The sequence below is a fragment of the Chanos chanos genome, chromosome 9 (assembly GCF_902362185.1).
Source record: "Chanos chanos chromosome 9, fChaCha1.1, whole genome shotgun sequence".
Classification (NCBI taxonomy): domain Eukaryota; kingdom Metazoa; phylum Chordata; class Actinopteri; order Gonorynchiformes; family Chanidae; genus Chanos; species Chanos chanos.
This window is the reverse complement of record NC_044503.1, coordinates 1,478,835-1,498,583: the sequence shown is the minus strand read 5'-3', so window position 1 is coordinate 1,498,583 and position 19,749 is coordinate 1,478,835. Positions and strand designations below refer to the sequence as shown.

The 19,749-nt window shown below is 41.0% G+C and overlaps 2 protein-coding genes across 2 annotated transcripts; both read left to right on the top strand.

Moving 5' to 3' along the window:
- The first annotated feature begins 2,949 nt into the window (after positions 1-2,949).
- Positions 2,950-5,016, top strand: LOC115820572 (lectin-like). Its single transcript, XM_030784194.1, has 5 exons — positions 2,950-3,019; positions 3,292-3,437; positions 3,584-3,724; positions 3,919-4,030; positions 4,949-5,016. Exons 1-5 carry the CDS (start codon positions 2,950-2,952, stop codon positions 5,014-5,016), a joined length of 537 nt encoding a protein of 178 aa, XP_030640054.1.
- A 9,281-nt stretch (positions 5,017-14,297) lies between these two features.
- LOC115820571 (lectin-like) lies at positions 14,298-15,977 on the top strand. Its single transcript, XM_030784193.1, has 4 exons — positions 14,298-14,399; positions 14,546-14,686; positions 14,885-14,996; positions 15,910-15,977. The coding sequence occupies exons 1-4, from the start codon at positions 14,298-14,300 to the stop codon at positions 15,975-15,977; spliced, it is 423 nt and encodes a 140-aa protein (XP_030640053.1).
- Positions 15,978-19,749: the final 3,772 nt, after the last annotated feature.

Here is a 19,749-nt window from a genome sequence, read left to right as displayed (position 1 = left end):
AAGGATGAGAGAAATCCAAGCCTTCAATCAAATAAAAATTGCTCATTGAAAAAAATCTTTATCTCAAAAAATGTTATCTTTTCTCAAAATACATGTCCCTGAGATGACTGGGAAGAAACCAGTGGATGCTGACATGCATAAATCAGCCAATGGCTAAAAACACAGCTTTACATGCCAGTCTACACACTATGTTTTATTCTGTGGCGTGTTTGAATTATGTTTTATCCTGCGGCGCGTTGAGGCAGTGACATAGGAGTAGGGGATGCAACTTGTTGATATTTATTTATTTCTCTTTATATTTATAACCCATTTATACTTATAAGCTATATATTCATATACATAGACCTCACGTGACTGGTGAACCTCACCTGTGCATACTGCTTTGTGTAGTTAACACTGGTTTACATACATATATAAAAATACCTTGCGTAAATAGCATCATTGCACTGTTACTTTCCACCCTTATCACGATTCATGCTTTTCTGCTCTTATTACAATTGGTGTATTTATGGTCTTATATTTACTTTTCTGGAATTTTCTAGGGTTGTCACCTGTTGCGAGTTATTCACTCAGGTTGCTGCAATAAAACAAGTTCAATCTCCCCTTGTCTGCTCGGGTTTCCTCCAGGAACTCCGGTTTCCTCCCACAGTCCAAGGACATGCAGGTTAGGTGAATTTGAGACATTAAATTGCCCCTAGGTATGAATGTGTGTGTGAGTGTGTTTGTCTGTGTGTCTGCCCTGCGATGGACTGGCGACCTGTTCAGAGTGTTTCCTCGCCTTTCGCCCTATGAGCGCTGGGATAGGCTAATCGGGATAAGTGACTCAGATAATGAGTGAGTGTATGTATGTATGTATCTATGTATCTGTCTGTATGTCTGTCTGTCTATCTTTCTGTCTGTCTGTCTGTCTGTCTATCTAAAATACCCATCTCCACTGTTAGGGTAATTATTAAGTTTAAAACTGGAGGTGTGATGAACCTGCCCAGAAGAGGACACAAGTGTATTTTGCCTGCATGTGGAGAGTGGAGAGGATGGTGCTCACAGGCAAGAATGTCTCCAAGGGACACAGGTGGAGACCTGCAGTGGTTGGTTGCATCACTGGGGTCTCCAAATCTCCAGAACTACAGTTAGACACCACCTATATACATACAAGCTGTTCAGAGGACTTGCGAAAAGGAGAACCTCTGGTGTCAACAGAACAGGTTTGATGGCCAAATGAAACAGAAACAGAGATGATCATGCAGAAAAGAACCTGATCGGCACTGTGACGTCCAGTGGTGGAGCTGTTTTTTCGCTGGTGGAGCTGTTTTTTCGCTGATGGAGCAGTGATGTTGTGTGGCTGTTTTTGTGGTGGTGGAGCTGTGATGTTTTGAAGCTGTTTTAATTCCAAAGGCCCTGGGCACCTTGTTTGGACATATAGCCCCACAGACTGTATCAGGGACCAGGAGGTTTTAAACCAGAATCTAACTGGCAATGCCATGACCTAGTACAAAGATCCAATGTATACGTCCCAGTCCGCAGAGAATGAAGCATAGGCCTACCTCTAAATTCACACAGAAATCATTTGCTCATCACAGTCAAGCGTTCGCAGTGGCCCCTTACACAACAGGCATGGGTAACTTTTTTTCTATAATTTACAGCTTAGTCTTAACACATGATATAAATAAAAGGTCAAATAGTACTAGATGTTAGGGTAGGGCAGGTGTTAGGTGCCTGGTGTTAGGATGGCTCTGTCACATAATGACCTTATCTGACCTTATCTTTCATCTACTCTGGGTCTGGTTCTGGGCAGTGACATATTTATATTTACCTCTAACAGATAAACTCAGAGAGGACATAACAACCCAGGCGCTGGACACAGAGAGACACATGGACCGTAAAGATTCAGGGGAGATTACTCTCCCTAGATTAGTCACCCGTCAGGGCCAGGGCAGTGGACTAGGCCTTCCACAGTGTGTTAGAAATTATTCTCCACAGATTATTCACCCATCAGGGCCAGACTGCCAGGCCTTTCGCAGTGTGTTAGGGTGGAGTGCATTCAGCGGATCCCAAACACCACCAGACGGCAATCGCTTCACCTCCTGGTGAAGCTGGACTTATGACTGCTAAAGCTTCATGAAATATCCAGTGATCACTTACATGTGTTTTTGTTCTTCAGCAGCTAGGGAAAGGCCTGATGAAATGTCTTAGCTCTATGAGAGTTTGTGTTGGGCTGAAATATCATTTCAAATTCGTACTGTTGTAAGTGTTGTAACAGTTTTGCTTTGTTCTGGAACTCAAAGCAGACCAACACATGAGCTAGGATCAGAGTGAGAAAAAACAGAAAAACATATGTCACGTCCCATCCTCAGTAACTCACAACGGTAATCCTGGATCATCGCAAGGGGCATACTAATTAATATTTTCTAACAAAGCAGTTCTGAATTTCAATGCGCCACACTTTGTTTTCACTGTGGACTCATTGTAGGCTTCTCATCATCACCATGAACCTCCCCAGAGACTCTGATGCCAAAAAAGGTCACGCATATAGAGGGAGGTGGGGAGAGACAGCTCAATATAAGAGGAGTGAAGGAGGACAGTGAGGACAGGAAGAGTAGAGCTGACGTCTCCTTCTTAATCTGGTAAGTCGATTCTTTTGTACATCAGCATCTACAAGAATCTGAAAATGACCACAGACAGAAAAACAGACATTTGTTTCAAAAATTCAATTTCAATTTTTTCAGCCCAAAAATATGTGTCTTTGTTTGTGCCTTCAAATTTTTTTTTATAAAAGGATTCACTAATGTTAAATGAAACAGTTTAACAGTCGATAAAAAAGTGGACACTATTTGAATCTAATACTAAACAGTGCATGAGAATATAGAAACAATAACACACATAAAGCTGCTGTGATATGTGACCCGCGACTCTGCCCTGTTGTGCCAGAGGAATCATCAGAGAAGAGTGAGAATGAACTTTACCAGCCTGTTAATGACCTGTCTGCTGATAGGGAGCAGTGTGTCTTGGGCCTTTAAGAGAGGTGCTATTACAACATTATATCATTGTTGACATGCAGCACACAGCGTCACTTAATATAGCTTTTTTATATCTCTTTGCACTTTGGTCTTCACACAGTCCTTTCATTGTCCTACCTGTCAAATTATCTTGGAATAAGCTAACAGTGTAAAGAAAGCCAGAGAAGTGGTAACTGAGCAAGTCAGACATTATGCCGAGTAAAGTGACACAGTTCAGTCTTTTGAATGTCGTTATCACAGATAACAAATAAAACATTGTAATTTGGTCCCTTTGAAGGGGCTGTAGACCACACTCACCACCTGAGACGCTGTTCCATGAAAATGCCCAGCTATTGTAATGTGAAGAATTATGAACACTGGTACAAAGTGGGCACCTACTGCGTCATGTATTTCAACGAATTGTTCAACTTTACCGACGCTGAGGTAATTCATGTCATATTTCAGACCGTAGTCATACAGTAATTCATGGTTTGAAGAGACCAGATTTGTCTTTAATAAGTCATATTGAATATGGAATGTCTTGAGGTGACCTGAGTGACCAGTGTGTCCTCACGCTTCTCTTTCCACAGTTCCGCTGCAGGAACGTGGTACCTGGTGGTCACCTGGCGTCCGTGCACAGCAGTCAGGCCAATAATGATCTAAACTGTATCGTGCTCAAGTACAACAGAAAGTCTCCTCGCATCTGGTTGGGCGGCTTTGAGTTTTTTACTGTCAGTAAGAAAAGTCCAAGAAAATGAAGATTATATGTATACTTTTCATTCTGATTAATTAATGGTTTGTAACAAAAGCGTGATATAATGATATTCTCTCTCTCTCTCTCTCTCTCTCTCTCTCTCTCTCTCTCTCTCTCTCTCTCTCTTTCTCTGTCTCTCTCTCTCTCTCTGTCTTTCTCTCTGTCTTTCAGTCTGGTAAGTGGGTCTGGATTGATGACTCTAACTGGGACTTTCAGGCCTGGGTTCCAGGAGAGCCCAACAATCAAAAAGCCAAAGAGGACTGTCTGGAAATGAACGGGAAAGGTAAAAAGAGAGAGGGGGTGTTGGGAAATGTAGTTGTGATTAAATAGGAAGATGGATGGGTGGAGAATCAGAAAGGTGAGGGAAAGAGAGGAACAGTGAAAGAGGGGAGAGAAATAAACTCTGTGCTCTGACACATAAATAAACTTTATGACTATTTCACTATTATATTACTGCTGAAGTTACTTGGATGAAGAAGAGCTGCAGTCAAAATGCAACACTCAGTGCATCACTTTCTCACTTAAAACACAAAACAGACCAGACAACACAGGGGCACACTTACTCACGCACTCACATCTGCCTCACCAAACTAAAGCCACTGTGTTTGTTTTTTACACACATACAGGAACACACACACACACACACATACACACACACACACACACACACACACACACACACGCTCACTCCAGAAAGCCATTCATCTCTAGCCTGTCACTGGTCCTGGCAGATACACATGCTTTATCCACACAATCATTTATTTCAATTTAGTCAAAACCAGTTTGCTCAGAATTGTGTCAAAGTTTGTCACCTGATGATGAGGAGTTTTATCCTGTATCACAGGTTTAAAAATGGATTGTCAAACCCATCAATTGTAAAACCAGTTAAAACAAGCTGCTATATGAGTGAATAATAGTCATCATGTGACTGTATGTCCTTTGTATTCACTGAAACCCACCATTATATTCATTATTAGTACTGAGTGCATCTACATACCAGTACAAGTTCCACAGTTACAGTGGTTTTCCTTTGAATGTGAGCTGAATGTGAGCGTAAGAAAGATAGACATGAACAAATGATAAACAGGAAGAAAGAAACATTTTACCGACAGGAACCAAAGACAAGGAAAAAAGAAGGTAATCTTTTTCCAAGGCATTAACAAGATCAGTCTTGTTCATAATGTTTGTCTCTCTCTTTCAGAGAATGGCAAGTGGAATGATGATTGGTGTCCTAAAAAGAAGAACTTTCTTTGTTCTTTTACCTACTAAAGGACAAATTAACCCCACTGTTCTTTTCCACAATCTTTAAAAGTCATTCTTCTCAAATTACTGGATGTATTTTTCAAGGCAAATGCAAAAAAAAAAAAAAAATTGAAATAAAATTGAAATAAACATGTTTAGCAATGAGGAGTTGAGGAAAATGAATCTGTGTTCTCTTGCGTGGGTCAGAACATGACAACAGCATTCCAGCCCTCCTCTCTCCTCTCAAACACAGCACAGACAGATCACACATTCTTTACATGTGTATGTGATCAGGACACTTGAGTTGATTCACAGGCATTTAACATTTTAGGGCAGTACTGGCTTTAAACAGCGGTGGACCGATATCTGAACAAAAGGAAAATCTGTGTGTGTGTTCTGTTTTTAACCTCTTCTCACGCTCCTTTTAAACTGGCTGACGTTTCACTAACTTGAATAAGAAACAGGGTAAACTGCACACATGCAGAGGACTGGGGCATTAGATACTAACTCAGAGGGTAAGGTGTGAATCTGTTGATGGGCTGCACGCCAGAAAAAGAAGCCTTTTATTGGTCAATGGTAAATATTAAAGAATGTGGTATTAAAAATTACTCTGTACTTGAAACGACATGACTAATAAGGAAACGTTAAGTGTTTAAGAGTTAATGAACAAACGTATTTGGAATTAACCAGATAGGTGAAGGATAATTAAATGCCGTGTGACATCCTACATGTCGTTCTTTATCCGCTGACAAATGTTAAACTACAGACACTGAAGATAATAAAGCAACTCAAATATAAATATATAGGCTGCCATTAACAGGATATTTAAGAAATGTACTGTAATAGCTTGCTACGGGGAAACACCGAATTAAACTAGGAGGGCTGGCGTCTTTTTACTGATTATTATTCTTAATTAAGAGAATTCTTAATCGTTTTTGGTATGAATCTTAATGATGATGAGCATTATAGGGGCAAGAGCAAACATCAGTCAACCTTCAAACACAGCATATCTCCATCACTCTCAGATTCACAGTCTCTTACGATTGCTTACACACTGAAATTAAACATAACACGCAGTCAGTGAAACCTGACACTCAAGGAGCAAAACCTCAGTCCAGATCTGCACAACTATAAGCACATTCTCAGCCTCACACTTTCTGCAAAACACTAAACACACTCCTCTGCATTAGACACAGAAATCTAACATCATGACACTTCTTTGCCATTTCAAGACACTCAAAATACCACACTTATGAACCAGTTGATCAAACACGATCGTCAGGTGTGCAGACATTTAGGTGCTTAATTGTAAGCTCACTAATCAGGCATAAGCACTATAAAAAGGCAACAGGTGAGTTTACCTGTCTTCAACAAAAATGGAACATTGGCCAGAGAGCTATTTTGAGTGCCCCAGGCCAATGTGGTAGTAACATCACAATGTGCACTGCAATCATGCAGAATGGGTCCCCCACCACCATGCAAACATCTCTGTCCGCCGATCTGCACTGGTCCAAAACTGGTTTCATCAGCATCCATAATTTTCACTCCAATACCTCCCACCACACCCTCCCTTCCTTAACCCCATTGAGGAGCTTTTTTCGGCATGGCGGTGGAAGGTTTACGATCTCCAGCCCTCTGTCAGGATACCCCTCATTCAAGCCATGGAGGAGGCCTGTGACCTGTGACCAAATTGATGCAGGATCCGTGCAAGGATGGATTCACCATTCAAGAAGACTCTTCCCTCACTGTCTTGCGAGAGAGGACATAGCCTGTGATGTGGACGAAGTGCTCTGGCCTGATCCAGCCTGGAAAAGAGTAGATGCTTAGGGTTTCTTTCTTTCTTTCTTTCTTTTGTAATTCAAGCTTTCTTTCTTGTTTCCACAAATGTTTTTGCTGCATTTACAGTTTTTCTGTATTGCTAAAATACTAAACTCCATTCTCTAAACCAAATGCTTAGTGGTCTGAACCAATTTATTGAATCGATCGCTCTTTTGGCAAAACCATCAACAGTTTTCACCCAGTCAGATACAATTTACAGATCTCATTTATTCTTTTTGCAAAACTCTGAATACATTCTCACTCACTATCACACATTTATGATGCATAATGGTAACTATGGGGGGCAGAAGTTAAACACAATTACAGCACATATGTCACAGCTTACACACAATGACTCAGAACTGTTCACACTCGTTGCTAGTGATGTGATGAAACCAATATAAGGCAGTTCAGAGTGCACAGGTGAGTTGAGGGTTGATCCCAACAATGGATGGAAACAATGTGAGAGACAGAGGAGGAAGAGTGTGTGTAAGAGGTGGTGTATGAGGAGGAAGAGGAGGAGGCCGATGAGGAAGAGCAAGACCAAGAGCAGTCATCTCAGATGAAGTTCGAGCAACTGTGATAGACCATGTTGTTGTTCATGGAATGACGATGAGAGAAGCAGGACAAAGAGTACAACCCAATCTCAGCAGATTCTCTGTGGCCGCCATAATCAGGGGATTCAGAGAAGAGAGCAGGTAACTGACTTTTTTTTTTGGTCATTGAAAGTTTACTGTATACAGATGTTTCAGTACATCACTCTGCCAATATAAAGGAGACTGGTGAGGGAGTCCATCACTGTTTTTACTGCATGTATATTTTTGTAAATGCATGTTCCCTATTTGTAGAATTGCAAGACTATCACCTGAGGATGGAAGGAATCTTATGTTCTCCAAACAGCAAGAGACTGCAAACAATGCCATTGGACTGCATGAAATACAGCCCTGAGTAGTAATGCAGCTTTACGGTACAATACTATACTACATACTACTGTCAAACTATATTACATTGTAATGTATGCGGATCAGGGGAGCATACACTCTACAGAATAGGTCTGTCTGTCTGTAGCACTTACAAAACTATATGTGTTCTTACGTATGGAAAGTGTTTGAATTGGATTCCATAATAAGACTCCATGAATACATTTTTGTGGATGAAGCTCAGTTCAGTCTGATGAAGAGGCCAGAACATAATTGGCCAGTGGGCCATTGATGAAGCCCCTGGCCAGCCTGGTGTGATGACTTCGACTCCTCCTCCTCTGGACTCTACTGTTGCCATTTTACAAGAGATGTGAGGTGTTCTGCTGTTTGTGTGTGTGGTTGTGTGAATTGTGTGTAGTGTTTTCACAAAATGAGCCCTGTTTTCAAAATCGTGCTTACAGTTTTTCTCAATTGCTTAAACACAATTCCTGGAACAATTCACCATTTTCTCAAATCTCCACACACAATTTTAAAAACGCACACCCAACGGTACAATCATCTAACTTCTGGCCCGAGTTCAAACTTTGCCCTCAGACAACACACACAAGCTGTCAATAACGCACACTACATGACTGTTGGCTACACACTGGAGGGATTCATTCAAAACACTGCTACCATAATGTTTAGAATAGGTTTTCAGAGAAATAATTTGAAATGTTCTAAAAATCACAGTTCTGACTATCCAGAGAAGTTCAGAACAGTATTATAATAACTACCTCTTACATTAATGGATAATGGAATACTACTGTATATGCTGTTTGGGTCAAAAACCTGACTTGAAATATCACACTGACAAAACATGTAAGGAAGAGTCCATGCACAGTAAAATACCCAAGTTCCAAAATCTTTATCTCCAAATGCAGCAATTTGTACAGGTTACTCAGCATCAGTATCAGTATCACAATCAGCATCAGCAGTAGCATTCTCATCTCAGGCCTGGGTCATGCCATAATATCTCATTAGCGTCACACATTATGTTTGCTCTTGCCAGGCAACATGGGATAAATGCCCAGGAGGTTTTGCTGTGCATAGGGGTTGTGGTCATACACCCCTAAGTGGAAACAGGTGAATAGTGTTGATGGTTATGGGAAATACTTGTGTGGTTTTGGGAACGACATAACGGTATAGGTTTTTGTGCTAAAGGAACCAGTTTTTGTGTTTAAGCAATTGAGGAAAACTGTAAGCAATCGTTGGAAACTGTAACAGGGTTTACAACTCTTTATATGTGCCCAATAGCACCATCAGGTGAGCGGGAGTAGCTATGTTATTGGGCTATTGCACATACTCACGACTGACCCTGAATTAGACAAGAGATGCACAGCTCCTAAGCCCGTGGTGTGGATCATTTTAAATTGCAATGGGATTCTCCAAAATGTATCAAAAGATTTTCCACAAGGACTGTTACTAGCATTACCATAGCAACTTAAAGCCTACCAATCTCAAATCCAAATGTCCCCAGCTTCAAATACACAAATGGCATTTACAAGGATTTTGCACAAAGAGTAATATGTTGTCAGGTGTAAGGCAGGTAAAATGCATGACGTCAGCCTCAGTGTTAGAAACCAAAAGACCGAAACTGTGAAACGGACAAGTCAAAGGAATAAAAGACTGATGTAGGTGTGAATTTTTTGTACGTTGGTCAGTTCAACAGAGAGGGCAGAAAGTATAGTACATTTTGCTTTATACAAATTCATTTATGTTGTGATTTTCCGCGTTGTCAGGAAGTCCCACGGCGCTGGACAAAAGTGCGGACAACTATCAAACAAACAAAAGGAGCTCAACACAAACAGGGTTAACAGGAGGCTAGAAGAAAGTACAAACGGGTTAACAGATAATCTAGGAACTTTAGTCCGCGAAACACAAGATGGCTCAGAGGATACTGGTAAAGTGTAGATTTCGCACTAACTGACCCGACGGAGGGGTTTGAATAGTGAGGTGTATAATCGAACTAAAGTGAGGGCAGGTGTGCAGGAGGAGAGTGATCAGACCGGTGATTAGTAGACTGGCGACGCTGAGCGCAGAATGGCTGAAACGGGCGAGGGAGGAGGCGAGGTTGTTACACGCGTAAAGATGCACTGTTACGTTTTAAGCTCGTACTAAGTGTGACTGTCTAACGATATCCTACCAGATGTCTACGCTGTTTTTAAATTGTCCGTCCTTTTTAATGAACAGATAAAAGCTCATTTCCAGCCATCTCTTATGTGATAAATGTTCAACAAGTAACTTTCTGCTTTTTCTCTAAACTACACATAGCAACAGTCTTCTTGATATAAAGTACAATTACTCTTGCTCGCGGACAGATACGGTAGAAAACTGGATCTGCAGACTTGCAACACAATATCCCATCCCTAGAGGGAGACATCATATAACCAATGTCACTGCAAACAGTTTCCTCACTCACGTCAGATATGGGGGGTGTTCCGAGTACGTGGTTTAGTGACTAACCCAGATAAATGAACTCAGAGTTAGTAGTATACCTCCTGATAGAAGAGCTCTATAGCTTCATTCTCCTAGCAAAACAAAGCCACTGGGCTCTTCTATTAGGAGGTTTACTACTGACTCTGAGTTCATTTAGCTGCATTAGTCACTAAACCACGTACTTGGGATACCCCTCAGCTCAGTGAGTACAGCAGGTCTGCACCAGACACAAACACTGTGTGACCGTGCATGTTTTCTCAAAGGCAAATCATGAAATGTAGCAAGCTCACAAAATTTTTATCCATGTTTGCTTAATTACATTAAGTTTCAGATTAACTGAGCATGAACATGTCTCAAGTTCATTGTCATTATACCTTGCAGCATAACAAAGTGCGTAGTCACTGTTAGGCATGCAGCACAACACAATACAGTACAAATACTATTGGAAAAATAGCTGTCAAAGTGTGAGGCAAAAACGATGCAAATCTTGATAGTGTAGTGCAGGTAAGACTGGCAGCAGTACTATAGAGCAATACAGTCCTGTTTTGTTTGTTGTGGGCACGTAAAGCCCTTTGAAACTGTAAACAGTGATACTGGGCTCTAAATAAACTTGAAAATTGAAACTTATATGCAATATATACAGTATAGAGCGTTGAAAAAAAGGTGTCATCTGGGATTATTGACACCCTTGGTCAAGAGAAGCAAAACATGAAAGGCATTATTGTTTAACAGTTTGATGTTCTATCAAAAGGATGAGAGAAATCCAAGCCGTCAATCAAATAAAAATTGCTCATTGAAAAAAATCTTTATCTCAAAAAATGTTATCTTTTCTCAAAATACATGTCCCTGAGATGACTGGGACGAGACCAGTGGTTGCTGACGTGCATAAATCAGCCAATGGCTAAAAACACAGCTTTACATGCCAGTCTACACACTATGTTTTATCCTGCGGCGTGTTTGAATGATGTTTTATCCTGCGGCGCGTTGAGGCAGTGACATAGGAGTAGGGGATGCAACTTGTTGATATTTATTTCTTTCTCTTTATATTCATAACCCATTTATATTTATAAGCTATATATTCATATACATAGACCTCACGTGACTGGTGAACCTCACCTGTGCATACTGCTTTGTGTAGTTAACACTGGTTTACATACATATATAAAAATACCTTGCGTAAATAGCATCATTGCACTGTTACTTTCCATCCTTATCACGATTCATTGTTTTCCGCTCTTATTACGATTGGTGTATTTATGGTCTTCTTTTTACTTTTCTGGAATTTTCTAGGGTTGTCACCTGTTGCGAGTTATTTACTCAGGTTGCTGCAATAAAACAAGTTCCATCTCCCCTTGTCTGCATGGGTTTCCTTCGGGAACTCCGCTTTCCTCCCACAGTCCAAGGACATGCAGATTAGGTGAATTTGAGACATTAAATTGCCCCTAGGTATGAATGTGTGTGTGAGTGTGTTTGTCTGTGTGTCTGCCCTGCGATGGACTGGCGACCTGTTCAGAGTGTTTCCTCGTCGTTCGCCCTATGAGCGCTGGGATAGGCTAATCGGGATAAGTGACTCAGATAATGAGTGAGTGTATGTATGTATGTATCTATGTATCTGTCTGTATGTCTGTCTGTCTATCTTTCTGTCTGTCTGTCTGTCTATCTAAAATACCCATCTCCACTGTTAGGGTAATAATTAAGTTTAAAACTGGAGGTGTGATGAACCTGCCCAGAAGAGGACACAAGTGTGTTTTGCCTGCATGTGGAGAGTGGAGAGGATGGTGCTCACAGGCAAGAATGTCTCCAAGGGACACAGGTGGAGACCTGCAGTGGTTGGTTGCATCACTGGGGTCTCCAAATCTCCAGAACTACAGTTAGACACCACCTCTATGCATACAAGCTGTTCAGAGGACTTGCGAAAAGGAGAACCTCTGGTGTCAACAGAACAGGTTTGATGGCCAAATGAAACAGAAACAGAGATGATCATGCAGAGGAGAACCTGATCGGCACTGTGACGTCCAGTGGTGGAGCTGTTTTTTCGCTGGTGGAGCTGTTTTTTCGCTGATGGAGCAGTGATGTTGTGTGGCTGTTTTTGTGGTGGTGGAGCTGTGATGTTTTGAAGCTGTTTTAATTCCAAAGGCCCTGGGCACCTTGTTTGGACATATAGCCCCACAGACTGTATCAGGGACCAGGAGGTTTTAAACCAGAATCTAACTGGCAATGCCATGACCTAGAACAAAGATCCAATGCATACATCCCAGTCCACAGAGAATGAAGCATAGGCCTACCTCTAAATTCACACAGAAATCATTTGCTCATCACAGTCAAGCGTTCGCAGTGGCCCCTTACACAACAGGCATGGGTAACTTTTTTTCTGTAATTTACAGCTTAGTCTTAACACATGATATAAATAAAAGGTCAAATAGTACTAGATGTTAGGGTAGGGCAGGTGTTAGGTGCCTGGTGTTAGGATGGCTCTGTCACATAATGACCTTATCTGACCTTATCTTTCATCTACTCTGGGTCTGGTTCTGGGCAGTGACATATTTATATTTACCTCTAACAGATAAACTCAGAGAGGACATAACAACCCAGGCGCTGGACACAGAGAGACACATGGACCGTAAAGATTCAGGGGAGATTACTCTCCCTAGATTAGTCACCCGTCAGGGCCAGGGCAGTGGACTAGGCCTTCCACAGTGTTAGAAATTATTCTCCACAGATTATTCACCCATCAGGGCCAGACTGCCAGGCCTTTCGCAGTGTGTTAGGGTGGAGTGCATTCAGCGGATCCCAAACACCACCAGACGGCAATCGCTTCACCTCCTGGTGAAGCTGGGCTTATGACTGCTAAAGCTTCATGAAATATCCAGTGATCACTTACATGTGTTTTTGTTCTTCAGCAGCTAGGGAAAGGCCTGATGAAATGTCTTAGCTCTATGAGAGTTTGTGTTGGGCTGAAATATCATTTCAAATTCGTACTGTTGTAAGTGTTGTAACAGTTTTGCTTTGTTCTGGAACTCAAAGCAGACCAACACATGAGCTAGGATCAGAGTGAGAAAAAACAGAAAAGCATATGTCACGTCCTATCCTCAGTAACTCACAACAGTAATCCTGGATCCTCTTAAGGGACATACTAATTGATATTTTCTAACAAAGCAGTTCTGAATTTCAATGCGCCACACTTTGTTTTCACTGTGGACTCATTGTAGGCTTCTCATCATCACCATGAACCTCCCCAGAGACTCTGATGCCAAAAAAGGTCACGCATACAGAGGGAGGTGGGGAGAGACAGCTCAATATAAGAGGAGTGAAGGAGGACAGTGAGGGCAGGAAGAGTAGAGCCGGCGTCTCCTTCTTAATCTGGTAAGTCGATTCTTTTGTACATCAGCATCTACAAGAATCTGAAAATGACCACAGACAGAAAAACAGACATTTGTTTCAAAAATTCAATTTCAATTTTTTCAGCCCAAAAATATGCGTCTTTGTTTGTGCCTTCAAATTTTTTTTTATAAAAGGATTCACTAATGTTAAATGAAACAGTTCAACAGTCGATAAAAAAGTGGACGCTATTTGAATCTAATACTAAACAGTGCATGAGAATATAGAAACAATAACACACATAAAGCTAAAGGTCTATGAACTGCTGTGATATGTGACCTGCGACTCTGCCCTGCTGTGCCAGAGGAATCATCAGAGAAGAGGGAGAATGAACTTTACCAGCCTGTTAATGGCCTGTCTGCTGATAGGGAGCAGTGTGTCTTGGGCCTTTAAGAGAGGTACTATTACAACATTATATCATTATTGACATGCAGCACACAGCGTCACTTAATATAGCTTTATTATATTTCTTTGCACTTTGGTCTTCACACAGTCCTTTCATTGTCCTACCTGTCAAATTATCTTGGAATAAGCTAACAGTGTAAAGAAAGCCAGAGAAGTGGTAACTGAGCAAATCAGACATTATGCCGAGTAAAGTGACACAGTTCAGTCTTTTGAATGTCGTTATCACAGATAACAAATAAAACATTGCAATTTGGTCCTTTTGAAGGGGCTGTAGACCACACTCACCACCTGAGACGCTGTTCCATGAAAATGCCCAGCTATTGTAATGTGAAGAATTATGAACACTGGTTCAAAGTGGGCACCTACTGCGTCATGTATTTCAACGAATCGCTCAACTTTACCGACGCTGAGGTAATTCATGTCATATTTCAGACCATAGTCATACAGTAATTCATGGTTTGAAGAGACCAGATTTGTCTTTAATAAGTCATATTGAATATGGAATGTCTTGAGGTGACCTGAGTGACCAGTGTGTCCTCACGCTTCTCTTTCCACAGTTCCGCTGCAGGAACGTGGTACCTGGTGGTCACCTGGCATCCGTGCACAGCAGTCAGGCCAATGACGATCTAAACTGTATCGTGCTCAAGTACAACAGAAAGTCTCCTCGCATCTGGTTGGGCGGCTTTGAGTTTTTTAATGTCAGTAAGAAAAGTCCAAGAAAATGAAGATTATATGTATACTTTTCATTCTGATTAATTAATGGTTTGTAACAAAAGCGTGATATAATGATATTCTCTCTCTCTCTCTCTCTCTCTCTCTCTCTCTCTCTCTCTCTCTCTCTCTCTCTCTTTCTCTGTCTCTCTCTCTCTCTCTCTGTCTTTCTCTCTGTCTTTCAGTCTGGTAAGTGGGTCTGGATTGATGACTCTAACTGGGACTTTCAGGCCTGGGTTCCAGGAGAGCCCAACAATCAAAAAGCCAAAGAGGACTGTCTGGAAATGAACGGGAAAGGTAAAAAGAGAGAGGGGGTGTTGGGAAATGTAGTTGTGATTAAATAGGAAGATGGATGGGTGGAGAATCAGAAAGGTGAGGGAAAGAGAGGAACAGTGAAAGAGGGGAGAGAAATAAACTCTGTGCTCTGACACATAAATAAACTTTATGACTATTTCACTATTATATTACTGCTGAAGTTACTTGGATGAAGAAGAGCTGCAGTCAAAATGCAACACTCAGTGCATCACTTTCTCACTTAAAACACAAAACAGACCAGACAACACAGGGGCACACTTACTCACGCACTCACATCTGCCTCACCAAACTAAAGCCACTGTGTTTGTTTTTTACACACATACAGGAACACACACACGCACACACACACACATACACACACACACACACACACACACACACACACACGCTCACTCCAGAAAGCCATTCATCTCTAGCCTGTCACTGGTCCTGGCAGATACACATGCTTTATCCATACAATCATTTATTTCAGTTTAGTCAAGACCAGTTTGCTCAGAATTGTGTAAAAGTTTGTCCACTGATGATGAGGAGTTTTATCCTGTGTCACAGGTTTAAAAATGGATTGTCAAACCCATCAATTGTAAAACCAGTTAAAACAAGCTGCTATATGAGTGAATAATAGTCATCATGTGACTGTATGTCCTTTGTATTCACTGAAACCCACCATTATATTCATTATTAGTACTGAGTGCATCTACATACCTGTACAAGTTCCACAGTTACAGTGGTTTTCCTCTGAATGTGAGCGTAAGACAGACAGACATGAACAAATGATAAACAGGAAGGAGGAAACATTTTACAGACAGGAACCAAAGACAAGGCAAAAAGAAGGTAATCTTTTTCCAAGGCATTAACAAGATCAGTCTTGTTCATAATGTTTGTCTCTCTCTTTCAGAGATTGGGAAGTGGAATGATGATTGGTGTCCTAAAAAGAAGAACTTTCTTTGTTCTTTTACCTACTAAAGGACAAATTAACCCCACTGTTCTTTTCCACAATCTTTAAAAGTCATTCTTCTCAAATTACTGGATGTATTTTTCAAGGCAAATGCAAAAAAAAAAAAAAAAAAAAAAAATTGAAATAAAATTGAAATAAACATGTTTAGCAATGAGGAGTTGAGGAAAATGAATCTGTGTTCTCTTGCGTGGGTCAGAACATGACAACAGCATTCCAGCCCTCCTCTCTCCTCTCAAACACAGCACAGACAGATCACACATTCTTTACATGTGTATATGATCAGGACACTTGAGTTGATTCACAGGCATTTAACATTTTAGGGCAGTACTGGCTTTAAACAGCGGTGGACCGATATCTGAACAAAAGGAAAATCTGTGTGTGTGTTCTGTTTTTAACCTCTTCTCACGCTCCTTTTAAACTGGCTGACGTTTCACTAACTTGAATAAGAAACAGGGTAAACTGCACACATGCAGAGGACTGGGGCATTAGATACTAACTCAGAGGGTAAGGTGTGAATCTGTTGATGGGCTGCACACCAGAAAAAGAAGCCTTTTATTGGTCAATGGTAAATATTAAAGAATGTGGTATTAAAAATTACACTGTACTTGAAACGACATGACTAATAAGGAAACGTTAAGTGTTTAAGAGTTAATGAACAAACGTATTTGGAATTAACCAGATAGGTGAAGGATAATTAAATGCCGTGTGACATCCTACATGTCGTTCTTTATCCACTGACAAATGTTAAACTACAGACACTGAAGATAATAAAGCAACTCAAATATAAATATATAGGCTGCCATTAACAGGATATTTAAGAAATGTTCTGTAATAGCTTGCTACGGGGAAACACCGAATTAAACTAGGAGGGCTGGCGTCTTTTTACTGATTATTATTCTTAATTAAGAGAATTCTTAATCGTTTTTGGTATGAATCTTAATGATGACGAACATTATAGGGGCAAGAGCAAACATCAGTCAACCCTCAAACACAGCATATCTCCATCACTCTCAGATTCACAGTCTCTTACGATTGCTTACACACTGAAATTAAACATAACACGCAGTCAGTGAAACCTGACACTCAAGGAGCAAAAGCTCAGTCCAGATCTGCACAACTATAAGCACATTCTCAGCCTCACACTTTCTGCAAAACACTAAACACACTCCTCTGCATTAGACACAGAAATCTAACATCATGACACTTCTTTTGCCATTTCAAGATACTCAAAATACCACACTTATGAACCAGTTGATCAAACACGGTCATCAGGTGTACAGACACTTAGGTGCTTAATTGTAAGCTCACTAATCAGGCATACGCACTATAAAAAGGCAACAGGTGAGTTTACCTGTCTTCAGCAAAAATGGAACATTGGCCACAGAGCTATTTTGAGTGCCCCAGGCCAATGTGGTAGTAACATCACAATGTGCACTGCAATCATGCAGAATGGGTCCTCCACCACCATGCCAACATATCTGTCTGCCGATCTGCACTGGTCCAAAACTGGTTTCATCAGCATCCATAATTTTCACTCCAATACCTCCCACCATACCCTCCCTTCCTTAACCCCATTGAGGAGCTTTTTTCGGCATGGCGGTGGAAGGTTTACGATCTCCAGCCCTCTGTCAGGATACCCCTCATTCAAGCCATGGAGGAGGCTTGCGAGAGAGGACATAGCCTGTGATGTGGACGAAGTGCTCTGGCCTGATTCAGCCTGGCAAAGAGATGATGCTCAGGGTTTCTTTCTTTCTTTCTTTCTTTCTTTCTTTCTTTTGTAATTCATGCTTTTTTTTTTGTTTCCACAGCTGTTTTTGCTGCATTTACAGTTTTTCTGTATTGCTAAAATACTAAACTCCATTCTCTAAACCAAATGCTCAGTGGTCTGAACCAATTTATTGAATCGATCGCTCTTTTGGCAAAACCATCAACAGTTTTCACCCAGTCAGATACAATTTACAGATCTCATTTATTCTTTTTGCAAAACTCTGAATACATTCTCACTCACTAACACACATTTATGATGCATAATGGTAACTATGGGGGGCAGAAGTTAAACACAATTACAACACAGATGTCACAGCTTACACACAATGACTCAGAACTGTTCACACTCGTTGCTAGTGATGTGATGAAACCAATATAAGGAAGTTCAGAGTGCACAGGTGAGTTGAGGGTTGATCCCAACAATGGATGGAAACAATCTGAGAGACAGAGGAGGAAGAGTGTGTGTAAGAGGTGGTGTACGAGGAGGAAGAGGAGGAGGACGAAGAAAAGCAAGACCAAGACCAAGAGCAGTCATTTCAGATGAAGTTCGAGCAACTGTGATAGAAGAGAGCAGGTAACTGGTCATTGAAAGTTTACTGTATACAGATGTTTCAGTACATCACTCTGCCAATATAAAGGAGACTGGTGGGGGAGTCCATCACTGTTTTTACTGCATGTATATTTTTTATAAATGCACGTTCCCGATTTGTAGAATTGCAAGACTATCACCTGAGGATGGAAGGAATCTTATGTTCTCCAAACAGCAAGAGACTGCAAACAATGCAATTAGACTGCATGAAATACAGCCCTGAGTAGTAATGCAGCTTTACGGTACAATACTATACTACATACTACTGTCAAGCTACATTATATTGTAATGTATGCAGATCAGGGGTGCATACACTCTACAGAATAGGCCTGTCTGTCTGTAGCACTTACAAAATTATATCTGTTCTTACGTATGGAAAGTGTTTGAATTGGATTCCATAATAAGACTCCATGAATACATTTTTGTGGATGAAGCTCAGTTCAGTCTGATGACGAGGCCAGAACATAATTGGCCAGTGGGCCATTGATGAAGCCCCTGGCCAGCCTGGTGTGACGACTTCGACTCTTCCTCCTCTGGACTCTACTGTTGCCATTTTACAAGAGATGTGAGGTGTTCTGCTGTTTGTGTGTGTGGTTGTGTGAATTGTGTGTGGTGTTTTCACAAAATGAGCCCTGTTTTCAAAATCGTGCTTACAGTTTTTCTCAGTTGCTTAGACACAATTCCTGGAACAATTCACCATTTTCTCAAATCTTTACACACAATTTTAAAAACACACACCCAACGGTACAAACATCTAACTTCTGGCACCAGTTCAAACTTTGCCCTCAGATAAAACGCGCAAACTGTCAAAAACACAGACTACATGACTGTTTGCTACACAGTGGAGGGATTCATTTAAAACACTGCACCCAAAATGTTTAGAATGGGTTTTCAGAGAAATAATTTGAAATGTTCTAAAAATCACAGTCCTGACTATCCAGATAACTCTTTCAGGAACACCTTGGCGAGAGAAATTCAAAACAGTACTGTAATAACTACCTCTTACATTAGTGGATAATGGAATACTACTGTATATGCTGTTTGGGTCAAAAACCTGACCTCTGAAATATCACACTGACAAAACATGTAAGGAAGAGTCCATGCACAGTAAAATACCCAAGTTCCAAAAGCTTTATTTCCAAATGCAGTAAAATGTACAGGTTACTCAGCATCAGTATCAGTATCACAATCAGCATCAGTGTTCTCATCATCTCGTCTCAGGTCTGGGTCATGCCATAATATCTCATCAGCATCACACGTTATGTTTGCTCTTGCCAGGCAGCGTGGGAAAAATGCCCTTGTGTGCCTTAGAAAACCCTGGATAGACTCCATAGATACTTCACCACAGGCATCCACGGTTGCCTCCAGGAGGTTTTGCTGTGCATAGGGGTTGCAGTCATACACCCCTACGAGGAAACGGGTGA